The 13,938-nt window shown below is 35.9% G+C and overlaps 1 protein-coding gene across 17 annotated transcripts in view; it reads right to left on the reverse strand.

The window, feature by feature from the left end:
* The window catches only part of LOC127637071 (disks large homolog 2-like), a 252,995-nt gene that overhangs the window by 93,359 nt on the left and 145,698 nt on the right, over positions 1–13,938 (reverse strand). For 16 of the 17 annotated variants that reach the window (XM_052117936.1, XM_052117933.1, XM_052117928.1 and 13 more), the window contains 2 exons: positions 12,069–12,122; positions 2,806–2,856 (listed from right to left, as the gene is read on the reverse strand). In XM_052117936.1, coding sequence (XP_051973896.1) covers positions 2,806–2,856; positions 12,069–12,122 — 105 coding nt within the window. The remainder of the gene's footprint in view (positions 1–2,805; positions 2,857–12,068; positions 12,123–13,938) is intronic. The other variant, XM_052117944.1, reaches the window with a different exon arrangement.

The following is a 13,938-nucleotide window of genomic DNA, read 5'->3' on the forward strand; positions in this document are numbered from 1 at the left end:
TATCACACAAGAGCACTGAACTTGGGTAACATCAGTGTAATTTGTCTATTTCCCTTCCATTACTGTTTAACAGAGTTCCCACACCTTTGAACAATACATTTCCATGGTTTTTTTCTTCCACTTATGATTACTGGATATAGATTTTAAAAGTAATTTTAAAGAGATTTCAATCATAAAGAGCTATTTTTGCTGATGATATTGTTCAAAAAATGACTTTTCCTTGATTTTTAAGATTCTACAAACTTCCATGACTTTTTCAGGGTTGGACATTACAATTGTCATATTCCCTAACATTTCTAGGTTTTCCATGACTGTGTATTTCATAACCTGGTTTTCAAAAGGCTCATGTTGTTTCCTTCATAAAAATTCACAGAACTGTATGAAAAGTGATAACTTGCTTAAAAAACTGAAAAAATGGAAACAAAACATAATGAACAAAAAAGAGCATTGAGAGGCATAACAATGTTTTCATAGAGGTGCGCAGCACTTTTTCCCCATGATTAATCAATGTTTACAGTTTAGTGAGCCACAATCCTCTAATCAATGCAAACTCAAAACCTGACACAACCAGGGCTTGAGCCATATTTAACATCTCTCAGACATAAATAGACATAAAACTTTGTCATCATGACTCATTTTATTCTAGCCAAAATTAAATTTTATTGTAATTTAATGTGACATGTTTATGACGGAACTCTCCAAGGCACCACCAAATTGTTATTCATTGTTGATTAGATCTACACCCTGGCCGCACAAAAGATGCTTTATAACATCATTATTTCAGTGGAACTATAAGGAGAGAATGAAATGAACCTAAAGTCAAAGTATGAAAAGGCAAAAAAGCAAACATCAGGATAGAGAGATGGTCTCAAAGGGCTCAGATGATGAAGAAAGAGGAAAAAGAGAGAGCGAAAGAGGAGGGTGACAATAACAGATCAGCCCCCAGCAGCACAGTTATCACCTTGGCTTGTATCCAATAGCTTGTAATCTCAGTTCAGTCCGCAGAGATCCCCAAACACACACTCTCAGCCTCTGGGCTCCAGGGTCGGGCAAATCTGCACTCCCTCTGGTCTAGCTGACCTTTGCTATTGTCCGTGATCTGTGTCTAGTCATGTGGATCCGATTGTAGCTGCCAGAATGTTATCTGCAGCAGTTTAATTCTCTCTCTCTCTCTCTCTCTCTCTCTCTCATACACATACTGCCTCTACTGTGCATCAATGGCTTTCACTTGCAAATAAAGGTGATACAGAGGCCCAATTTAGAGGTTTCTGTGATAATGCATTACAAAGAATTCATAAATAAATAAATGTACTATACGAAGATGTAATATATAAATGTAAGTATGTATGAATAAATGGATTTATTATTAATTATTTCTATACTTTTGTAACATTAAAAGAGTATACTATTTTAAATCACAAGATCAGGACCTGATTGTATTCAGTTATATAATGTTTTATCATTGTTTTAATTCTATTATTGTTTTTAAATGTATAATCATGAATTGTGAAGTACTTAAAAGTATTACAACTGTGGTTACAATTATTTACGAAAAGTTCTAAAAGTAAAAATTTACAATATCAGTTCTTATACATTAACATGAGTTAACGCATTAGGTATCATACTATCACTGCACAATATTTTTTAATGCATATATTAATCTGGGAAATGCTCATTTATAATTAGAAAATGGTTCATTGTTGGTTCAGGATAGTTCAAAATTAATTAACTAATTGTAACGCATAAAAACATTAATCTTAAAAATGTATTAGTATATGCTAATTAATATAAGAAAATGTATTAATAAATATAATAATCTTACCCAATATTAATAAATGCTGTCAAAGTATAGATCATTGTTAGTTTGTGTTAACTAAAGTTGTTAACTAACTATTGTTACCAATAAAACAGATTACCATGTGTTGGTAGTTGCCAAATAACATGTTCATGAATCAATATATTAGGTTATCAGGTTTTGTATACTGTTTGACTTCCTCCATAGCACCTTAAACTATAATCAATATACAGTATATAAACGAATTCTCACTAGAATACTAATGGGTCACATTAGTTTTGTGGTCCGTACCGCAATATGGAGGGAAGCCTGATTGATGCTTGAGTGCTTCAGAGATACAGTAGGCTAGAGCGGAGCAGATAATTGCTGCGAGCCATTAGCGTGAAAACCAGGCTTCAATCGCATCGCGCAAATGCGTATTTCAGATTAATAGCATTTTTTGCGAATATATAGCGCCAAACACAAGATGAATATCATTACATTTGCCTTGGGAGCCCAAAATTTCACTTGGTCAGCCATGAGAAAAACTGAATTATACAACAATTAAAAAAAATGGTGTAAAATAGTTAAAGTTTGAAATCAGATGTATTTCACACAACATGATCCTGCTGTCATTGTTCACTTTCTGTTTACTATAAAGAATTATAAACACCTTTATAATGCATTATATATGGCCCAGGTTTTCGAAACAGTAATATTACCTTCGCAAGAGCTACTCCACACAAAGACTGGTCAAACCTGAATCCTAATCAACATTCCATCAATTTCAAAGTCAAGTCATTACAATTGAGCTTGTTTCATGACTGGTCATGATAAATGTGTTTCTAGTTCATAATGATCATGCAAACAGGCTATACAGCGAGTGATTGGATTACCAGGCGGAAGACTCCACATGATCATTAAACGTGACATAGTTCACGTTTAATAATTCTGAGCCAACGCCTACAGCATGTATGTATGCTTGTGTAGTGTGGGAGAGAAAGATGTAGTGAAGAAAAACAGTTACTCACCCGCTCTAATGTAATCTCTTCAAATTCATATTCAATTTCTGTCCCATTTACCTATTGGGGTTAAAAAAAAAAAAATCTCATTAGTTGTATTTTATGCAATGCAGATGCACATCAAAAAATGCAATAACTGTCATTAAACTGTCACATTTAATATGTAAACGTGATACCAAACTGACATCCTAAATCTTAAACATGCAAATTATGTGGATATTTTGGATGCATGATGGAGCGTCACTTTAGCAAACCCTTGTGTTTTTCATCAATGTTCATAAGACACACCAATCCCCATTGAAATCAATGGATTTGCCATTAAGAGTAATGACTGAATGTCCATTATACCACTAATTACACAGCTACTTATGAAATAAACAAATAAATACATGGATATTATCATCTGGAAAGGATAAGCCTTATCAGCATTCAACTCATTCCTTGAGTAAAAGAGGAACTGCTCTTTCATACATCTCGAGCAGATATTGAGTCTCATATCTATTCAGCTCACCTCGTCAACTGTAATAGGATAAATCGGAGTCTGGACACTAAAATCCATATTAATGTACCTGCTTGTTCTAAAGACCCAGTCTCTAGATCAGACACACAGGCTCGAGCAGCCCTTCAGAGGTGAATTTATACCGAGCGTACATCTAGAAATGGCATTAAATGAGGACTAATCAAATTTCAAGTTGAACTTCAAACGAGTGATGGCAGACTTTCCTCTTAATTATACTTTAATAAGCAAATCTAAAGCAATGATCACACTGCACTCTAATAAAATGCAAAAGTTATTTTAATAACCTGCACTCTCAGACATTCATCATTTGAGAATATAAAAACATGTTAGACTTTAACAGCTTCAGCTGGGCCGGTAGGACTGTTTGCTTTCAGATCAGAAAGATACCAGCAGAAAGATTTAAAGCATAACATTTTAATTTCAGGTTTTAAAACCTGATGCATAAAGCAAGTGATCATGTAGACTCAGTCAGTCATTATCGAAAAATAAGATCTTGTATCACCCTGAAGGGGTTTATTTTTGCAATAATGGCCAATTTGCAAAGCGCAGAAGGCCGTGGTTGGGAGTGTTTGCACTATTTGTGGGTGTGTGCGCGCAAACTGTCTTGTTTGTAAATGAAGTGATGCAAATTGCAATTTGTTATTTTCTTGAGAAATAGGTCATTGAAATAAGACGTTTCAAAGGGACATCTGATTTCAGCATAAAGTCTAAACTCAGTTCCTGCATTTACAATTTAGAGATTCCACAAGTAGGTCCATGATAAAGTCCATGTCCAAACTCTGAAAATAATTATGTCAAATTATGTCCATGACGATCACCGTTGTAGCCATTTTTAATGAAACAAATATTCATGAGATTTCTGTTATTTATGTTAAGATTTATGTCCTGATTTCTGAGATATCTATATGTCTTGGTTTATTTTTCATTTATTATTATATCTATATGGACAATTGTATTTAATATCAAATTTATATTGGTAATTTTCCACCCGTTGTCATAGAGTGATTTTTAAGTCACTGCAAAAGGGGCTGGTGAAAGAAGTTAAATGTTTGGATTTGGTATGATTTTTTTGACCACTTATTTATTTTGATTATATTTTCGCTTTGTTTAAAATGTTATTTGAATTTATAAATATTTTTAGTTGAATTTTTTTGTGTTTCAATAATCAGCTTTTCAAAATCGACCAGTAGAAGAGAAGAGTGTTCTGATACAATCATTATTATTACTAGACATTATATGTGTGTCAGAAGATGTAAATAATTAACAATACTTCCATTCTCTATAATTTAACAGAGCATAAATCCAAATTCTGATGAGAACTACATTTTCCATGTGTATAAAAGGAGCCTGTCACTGTCATAGGAATATGCCTAACATAGCAAGTCCATATTTCTATTCTTCTGATTCATTGCATGGAGTCCATTTCCACTACCATCTTCTTATGAATGTGCTGTCTTTGTTTATATCGCCGGTGTTAGAGAGGGAATGAACTGTATATGAATAGGACACAGATTGTGCCGGAAAGAACCTCAAAATTAAATTGCACTTAACCCAGCCCATTAGTGCTTTACACGCGTAATTTCGCTAAACTTAAATTCATAAAACGCCATGCCCACAGACTTTAGGTGTATGACATATGGCACAGTGCTGCTCTTAGAACTAGTGCTCTTTAAATAGGGCCCGTTATCTTTTCACATGACTACTTACCAAATAAATAAATAAATGGACATGAAATTTGATTCTTTTAAGATTTTGGCTGGTGTTTTTTTTAGTCATGCAGGTAGATTTTGACATCATTTTAGTTAGCTGGTCATATGTGCTAAGAAAAAACCCTTTATTTATTCTCCTTCGCACCTAATCCTCTCTTCCCCCAGGGGTCTGATGCGGCCATTTTGAAATATTTTCAGAGGAAGAAGGTTATTTATTCTCAGTGTGCACAACCGCTTCTATTTGAAAACAGAGCAGCAGAAGCAGAGATGGTTCTCCGCAGCTTCCTCAGCATGCGTGCGAAAACTCTTCAGAACATCCTGCAGCCACCGCTGCTCTCCGAGGCTAAATATCGCTACAAACACAATTAGGGAGATAGTGATAATTGATGGATGAGCAAGAGAAGTCAATAAAACTGACTAAATGAGATCATTAAAATGGCAGCTCTCATCATCTTCTGAAGATGACAACAGCCCATATTGGCAAACTTAAATAGATAGTTTACCCAAACATTTCTAATTATGTATTCATTTACTTCCATTCTTTCTTCCGTGGAACACAAAAGGAGATGTCAGGGAGAATAACATTTTTTATAACGTCTCTTGTTTTTCTTTGCATCAAAGAAAGTAAGTCATATGAATTTGGAACAACATGAGGGTGAGTTAATGATGCCATAATTTACATTTTAGGGTGAACTATCCCTTTAAAGACACTGATAATCACTCAAATATCATTGTAGCAAAAACTTTTCATAAGGTCAGGAAAAATATGGCCTTTTCATCTCCCTGAAGATGTGACCCAATTATTGGGGTTTGAGTGGCATTAGCATTCTGAGTCGCATAGCGTTGCAAATGTGAGACGCTGGAGACCGGAGAAAAGTGCAGCTGCAGAGTGGTTGGTGGAAAGGGGAGGGCGCTCACGATGCAGTATCCGGGGTGTAAAGGCTCACATTAAACTGGTGAGTCATTGCTAATGTGGCAACACTCAAACTCACAAACATACGACGTGCACAAATGCGCTCAACCACACAGCTTGAACAAAAACCACACAGAGTGGGTCATGTTTCCATGACGACTGTTTGACTACAATGCACACACTGGGCATTTTCACACAAAACATGCTCTCCGCTCCCTTCAGAATTCTGGCAATTGGGATGGCAAATTTTACGCCCATCTCTGTGATTAACACGAAGTATCCCTCAGGCTTCTACATAATAAGACTCAGTTTCCACAATACACACCCACGTGGACCAATTAGCACTACGAGCTAACCACTGTTATTCCTGACAGCTAATGGAATCAAACGTGCAGTTAAAAGTAGGCAGAAGGGGTCACTTTGCTGAAGCCAGAACAGTTCGTTATTTAACAGCTACACAGACTCTGTGAGCGCTCTCAAAAGTGCTATGACATGTTTCATTTTTATATTTTCAATTTTGTATAATTATTTATTGTAAATTTATAACATTATGCTTTTTTTTTTTCTTTTTTTTATATATTAACCTGGAACTAGTTTAAAAATTTGGCATCTCTCTTCTAACAGTCGTAATCCATCACTCTCTATTTATTTTTCGTGGAAACATGGTAGTTGATTTTTTTTTTCTTGCTCTGTTGGACCAAATGGGAAAACAAAAATTATATTTGCTGTGGTCTCTCATTCATTACTATAGAAGTTTATCCTACAGTAGTTTACTTCCTTGTTCCAAAACCCGTAAATATGAAAAATATCCATTTGCTAATTAGATTGAATTTAAACTGTAGTGTATGTGTCTATTGGATATACATTGTTTATGAATATTCCAACTGCAATACATTAGCTCATCTGAGTCCACATGTTGGTGCATGGCTATATTTTTTTTTTGCTTAGCGGTAAATAACCTGCTAAAATGTATTGTGGGACAGCTCAGTTTAAAAAATATATACAATGCTGCCTTAGAAGTAAACCCAAATAAGGTATTAGTGTTGTCACAATACCACAATTTCAGTAGTCTCTACAATTACCTGTAAAATCTCATGATTCTCGATACCAATTTTGACACCACAGAAAAAATTGGTAATACGCAATTGAACACACTCCTTTAGCCTAATAAAATGTAAAAATGCTATATAAATAATTAATTAAAACAACAGTATGTTCAATTTGAGTGTTTCTCAGTTAAGTAAACATTGCTTACATTTTTTTAAGTAGGACCCTACAAGCTCAGTTTTATTTTTTCTAAATTCTATAAAAAAACAAAAACAAAAGTTTTTCATTTCTTTCTGAATTCCATTAATTCAATTTCATCATTCGGTCTAATCATATGAATTAAAATTTTAATAAAATAAAAATAGAACAATTAATTTTCAAACAAAAACTCTTATAAAAATATTTTTTTATAAAATACTTCAGTAAATTGCTGATGCAGGGAGGAGGGCAGGGCCGGGTTGTGATCCTACATACATTATTATTATAATGTATTAGGCTAATTAAGCTTCCGTGAGGGATAAAGGTCGACTGCAGGGGATTGTGCGGGAGTGAGAAATCGTTTACGGACATGTCCGTCATATGTGTGTGTTGGTCTTTTGTTTCAGATTATTATTAAAATATTATTTATGTTGAAAAAAAAACCTCTTACTCGCCAGTCCTCCGATACGCTGTAGCTTGTTCCAATAGAGGGTGGAGGAGTGGCCGAGGAACAAGCTACGGCGTATCGGAGAACTTTTTTTTTCATCTCTCTCTCCTCTCTCTCACTGTCGCTCTGCGTTGGCCTTTTCCCTCTTTTAAATTTTACAGTGTTTTTTTGGGGGGTACTATACTGTAACAGGAAATACCCCCCCCCCCCCCATTTGAATAATTTTACCTGTCCCCTCCCTCGTCCAGGTAGATTGGGATGACCTGCCGGCAGACTACGCTTAAAGCACGCCATCCCCCAGGGAAAGGGGGGGGGGGGGGGTGTACGTCAGGCCGGGGGCTCCCCAGCCTGAGAGAACGAGGGAGGAATGTGGCAGGGCGGATGGCGGGGCCGGGTCCTGATCCTACACACCCGGTCCCGTATTAGGCTAATTAAGCCTCCGTGAGGGATAAAGGTCGACTGCAGGGGATCGTGCGGGAGAGAGAAATCGTTTACGGACATGTCCGTCGTGTGTGTTTGTCTTTTGTTTCAGTTTATTATTAAAATATTATTTATGTTGAAAAGTCGGTTCTCGCCTCCTCCTTTCCATTGATCACTTTACAATTGCCTTACAACTTAATCTGAAATACAACACTGGTCTTATTTTTGTCAAATAAAGTGCTGCACAACAGAGCATCACATTATTAATGAACACATTGATGAAAACTTGTATTCAGTACAACAGCACTCTTGCTTGTGAGTTATAGGTTCAACATAATAATAATAATAATAATACAAATGCATTTGACTAAACACTAGTAGTAATATATTACTGTCGCAATTTCTTAAATTTCACACGTCAAGTTTTCATTTTGCATTTAACTTTTATTTTGACGTGAAGGCTTTTCTGGTTCTGTAATTTTGACTGAAGTTGTACACTTCCAGATATGACGTTAGTTATACGACCTTGTGTAATTATCGAAGCGCAAAACACTGCAATTTAATTATATAAATATACAGTCTGCAGGTGCTGTGCACGCCACGCTGAATGAGTGTTTTGTTACTACAATAAGCAGTGTGCAATGCTCATATAACGTGCTTTTTTTCAGCATACAGGCAGATTCACACATTCAAATGAGCGTGTGAGCATTTCTAAGCAGCCGTCTGTCACTCAGACCGAATTGAGTTGATGCTTGGCACTACTGCTACTGCAGAAACTCTGGTATCGTTACATCTTTTTTATTTTAGTATCGGATTGGTACCGAAGTACCGGTACTTTTCATATCACTATATGAAATGTAAGGAAAAGCTTTTGAATCTGAAGCACACCTGACATTTTAAATATTTAGGAAGGAGACGTTTCTCGTTTCTTTCATGACTGTCTTTTCAGCTTGATATTCACCTAGCCTTGACACTTCCTTGATAAACAGCACAAAGCACACGTAGTCTTTAACCTGAGGCAAATCTGCTCACTAAAGCAACTGAAGCTTCTTTTAATAAAGTGAACAGACGACACTGTGCTGGGTGAGTGAGTGTGTGTACATGATAGGTGTGCATGTGTCAGATTAATGTGTCAGATGAATGCCTGTTTAATAAGCATGATTTGCATCGGTCCTCCCCGCTGGCTTTATTGCAGCATCCTCTCGCTTTTCTCTCTAGGGTAGTGTCAGGTCTTTATACCTCCACAGCAACGACTCAATGGGAAGTGCAGGAACACACCTGTTCCAAGCATGGAAACAGCATGCCTCAAAAAAAACCTAATCACACTGGACAATTTTACTGCTAGATTTGTTACACAATTGTAGCTCATACAGCATCGACAAATTAGGTACGTAATTCTAAAATGTAGCGTACGGTAAAATCCAGTGGTGACATTTAAAACATTTTAACATCATAGAAATGCCTTTTGTTCAGTTCAGTTCTGAGTGAAAGGAGGTAGGTGAATCTTTTGCACTATCGAGCTTTTGAGAGCAAATCTCAGGCAAGGCAGCATCACATGTACACTGCCAGAATGCATTGCGATGAGTCAAGATGGAACCAACCTAAGTTGGTTTAAGATGGTGTTAGCTGAGTTAAGCTGGTCTCCCAGTCTGGCTATGTTGGTCTTCAACAGGTCTTGCTGGTCTCCCACCCTGGCCAATCTGGTGCTCAGCTAATAAGTAGGCCTGTTAAAAAGAGTCCAACCCCCCTTTAAAACCAGCCAAAAAGATGAACCTAACAAGGCTGGGAGAAAAAGCTGACGCTGGTTTACACAGTTTTTTGTGTCTAGGAAGGTTTGAATCCTGCCTTAGATGGCAGCTGCCTATGTAGGCAGCCTATGTAAGCAGTTGACAGTGAGGCAGCTCACTAGGTTTGAAACAGCTAGAATGTGTTTATTGGCTAAATACAGAGTGAACACCTGCTTTACTGGAGCAATCCATTATTACACTTTTCCTTTTCCTGAACACCCTGTCTTCTCTCTATTGTTCTCTTTTATTAGTGTATTAAATTGTGATATTAAAGTAACTATCAAAGTTCAATTAGTGACAGACTGATGCTCAAAGCAGCTCATAATCTTCATATTCACTCCACAGCTTTAAACTGAGAATGGCAAAAAAAAAAAAGAAAAAGGCAATTAATCTGTCTAAATGGCATTAAATGCTCGACTGGTTTCTGGATGTCAAGGTTGATCTGGCGTTGTTGATGGAAGCACTTTGAAAAAAATATGCCACGTCCCCAGTCATCTGGATATGCCTTGATATTAATATTTCATTACTGAGATGCATGCAGAGAATTGAGAAACAAATGAAATTATCCTCTGTGATCGTGAAGAGCGTGCGTGTGAGAGGTCTGTTCACTGGAGGAAAGACCCCTAATGAAACAGAGCAGGAATGGAAGGATTTTTAAGATATGTTAGTGTGTGATACACTCTGTATTTTATGCAGACTGCTTATCATTCTGTTTTAGTGTCTGATTCAACACAGCTGCCCCCACTGTGCTCTTTCATTCATTCAGTACACCAATCACCTGTTCTTTCACAAGCTAAATTCATCACGTTCTCTCCCACAGCTATCTGTATACTGTAGCTCTGTTGCAAAAACTAGTGATCTATTCCTACACAGGCAGCTGCCTTCTAAGGCAGCATCTAAAACAAAATAAAACCTCAAAATTGACTGATATGGAACGCTCTACATAGGTAATCCTTATGCGAAGTGCACAGGATACTTGACACACAATTGCCTAGTGTTTGACATTAGCATGTTGCTAAGCTAACAACGTCAACCTCTAATAAGCATGAAAATATATAGCACATACAGACATTAGGTAAAATATATATTTTTAAATAAATGTAAAAATTTTGAGCAATAATTTTTAGTATCAAATTAAATACAGGTATTTAATTAAATACTATTTATAATAACCATTTGATTTCACTACGGAGCTCCTTAGACCTAGGTTACTGCAGTGAAAACATGGCTAATTAATGTTTTATTTTTATTTTTATTTATTTTTTGTTTTTGGTAGGAACGATAGTTTCAGAAAGCAATGTTACTTGTACCACAAATTAATCATAGGTAATATAAATAGTAAAACTGTAACCATGTTTTTTTTTGGCAAAATGATCACGATTTTTATTAAAATAGTTTTAGTTTTCCTGTATTAGTTTTACATGTTTTTTTCTACAAATATCATGGCTAAAATATGGTAAAACCATGGTAAAATTAGTGGTTATGATTTCAGAACGAGTGATACCATAATAAAAATAAATACAAAAATGTTTACTGTAGTAAAAACATGGTTCATTTTCATGAGGGATAAATAAAGCTATTGTGAGGGAACCCAAAATAATTAAGAGGGAATGCAAAACCTTTTGGAACAGGCTTCATTTCGTGTGCCAATGATGCCTTAAAATGGTGTCTAGGCAGGAAGTTCACTATGTTTTGGAAAAGAGCATAGATTTCTCTTTTCCAAAGCCACCGGTCCCTTTGGTCCAAGACCTGCTTGTTTCAAACCATTCATTTAAAAGCATCAAATCTCTGTCAAGCATTCCATCTAAAACATTGCAGAGACCAGCATAAATATTTAAAGCCCATAAAATAAATGATTTTGTCCTTAACCTGCTGTTAATCACTGGCCTCTTTATCTGGTTAATTTATGAAAAAACATCAATTATTGAATAGGGCAACCTTATTTGTGCAGCATGGAGATTGATAAATGTCACTAAATTTAAAAAAGGCAAAATGTGATGTTAAATTCATTCACCACACAATGATCACTCTACTGCACACACAGATTATGCTGCATGGGCACTGATTTTTTGAAGTGGGTGATTTGCAAACTCAGAATTGGGACACACACACACACACACACACACACACACACACACACACACACACACACACGCACACACACACACACACACACACAACAAGATAAAGGGCACAAATGACAATAAATAAATGAAAAATGAAAACTCACGTAAGGTACAGATTCCAAAGTGTCTGCGTTGACAATAATTGGGGCAGGACTTGCCTGTGAAAAGAGATAAAGGGAGGGTGAAAGAAAGAGATGGAGGGAGAGGAAAAGAGGAGAGAGAGAGAGAGAGAGAGAGAGAGAGAGAGAGAGAGAGAGAGAGAGAGAGAGAGAGAGATCAGAGTGGATTGGAGATGCATGAACTGGCCTAGTTTTTATTACAGGATACAGCAGAGCATGATGGGCACCACTGAGCTCACTGATGCCATGATGACAGTCAACAAAAACACACAATGCAATGGAATACAACTATATTAACACACATGCTGTACACAGACCCATTGATGAGATGAAAGGCAACACAAAACATGTCATAAATAAGGGGTATGATTGTAGTTGTTTTTGTAAAGTTTGTATGACATGTATGTTGACATTTTTTATGTCCTCTCTCTCTCTGGTGTTGTTTATACTACTGTTTAACTGGTTGTTAATGACACCACAAATGCTCTGTTCCAAAAACTAACGAGCTGCCTACCAAGCCAGCATATTAAGATATCATAAACATGCTCCCGAAAAAAAAACTGTTCCAAAATGTAGGCATCTTAATCACGCTGCCTCCTTTGATAGCTCGTTTTGGCCTAAGTTGGACTAAGTTAGCATCGCTTTTGATTAGCATCACTTTTACGATTGCTCCAATCCCAAAATTTTGGATTTGTGTACTAAATCTATACTATATTCAAAAAATTAAAAGCCTCAGATTTTTTGGGAAATGACTTGATTAAAAGAACTGCAATAAAGACTTACAGATTCAAATTATGTTTTTTTTTTTTTGGGGATTCCATATTAAATGTTTTAATTAAGTGTTATGATCAAATGGTGTTTAATCAAATTGATACATACAGTTTTAATAAAATAAAAATATAAATTTTTCATTTATTAAATGTTTTTTTACCAAACAATTAACATTTAATTTTTGGTAAAATAAAATGCTGCAAAACAGAGCTTCACAGTATTAATTAAAAACATTATGAAAAAATTAAATCTGATTACCTGTGGCACAAAGCTGCTTGCTTTGTGATATTGCTTGCAGATAATAATAATAATACTAATACAACCATTTAATATTATTTAATATTTATTTTGACAGACTTTGAGTTCTTCCTGTTTTTACAGATTAGTTATATCAAGCATCCCATTAATCCTGGGATACTGAAACTGAAACTATTGATTTTAAATGATGCTACATCCAAGCCACTAGATGTCAGTGTAAGTCCAAGATGACACAAAGACAAAAGTTACTGAGTGCACCTTTAATGTACGCATGCGTGCGCCTGTATGTGTGTGTGTGCGTGCGCGTGTGTGTGTGTGTGTGGGAATCATATGACAGAGCAGAGCGGCACCTCTTGTTCATTCTGTAGCGTGCAGTGCATGTGATTATATATTATTTCATAAAATTACATCCTTCCTTCCTTCATGGCCATGTCAAGGTTTTTATGAAATGTTCACATCTCATATAATTTTGCTAATGACATCATACTGTTATATGGTATCGATATTAGCAACAAGATGATATCGTATTGTTTGAACTTTTTTGGTATTGCGATACTTCGTAAGTACTGGTAAACTGCGCCACCATAATCACTTTTAGATTTTAAATCAAAACTTTTCAGTATTGATAGTTCGGTGTAATTAAAAATGAACCAATATTTGTCTTTGCTGTGTATTGTTTATACGTATTAGAGCATTAATTCCTTAGCTTAGCAACATGCTAACATAAAATTCAATTAAGTCCGGTCTCCTGTACCGTATGTGTAGTGCATGTTTGTTTTTTCTTTGCTTTTTCAGGTAATTTACTTCCCCCTCCAGCACCTTTGCT

This window comes from Xyrauchen texanus, chromosome 44 (assembly GCF_025860055.1).
Source record: "Xyrauchen texanus isolate HMW12.3.18 chromosome 44, RBS_HiC_50CHRs, whole genome shotgun sequence".
NCBI lineage: Eukaryota > Metazoa > Chordata > Actinopteri > Cypriniformes > Catostomidae > Xyrauchen > Xyrauchen texanus.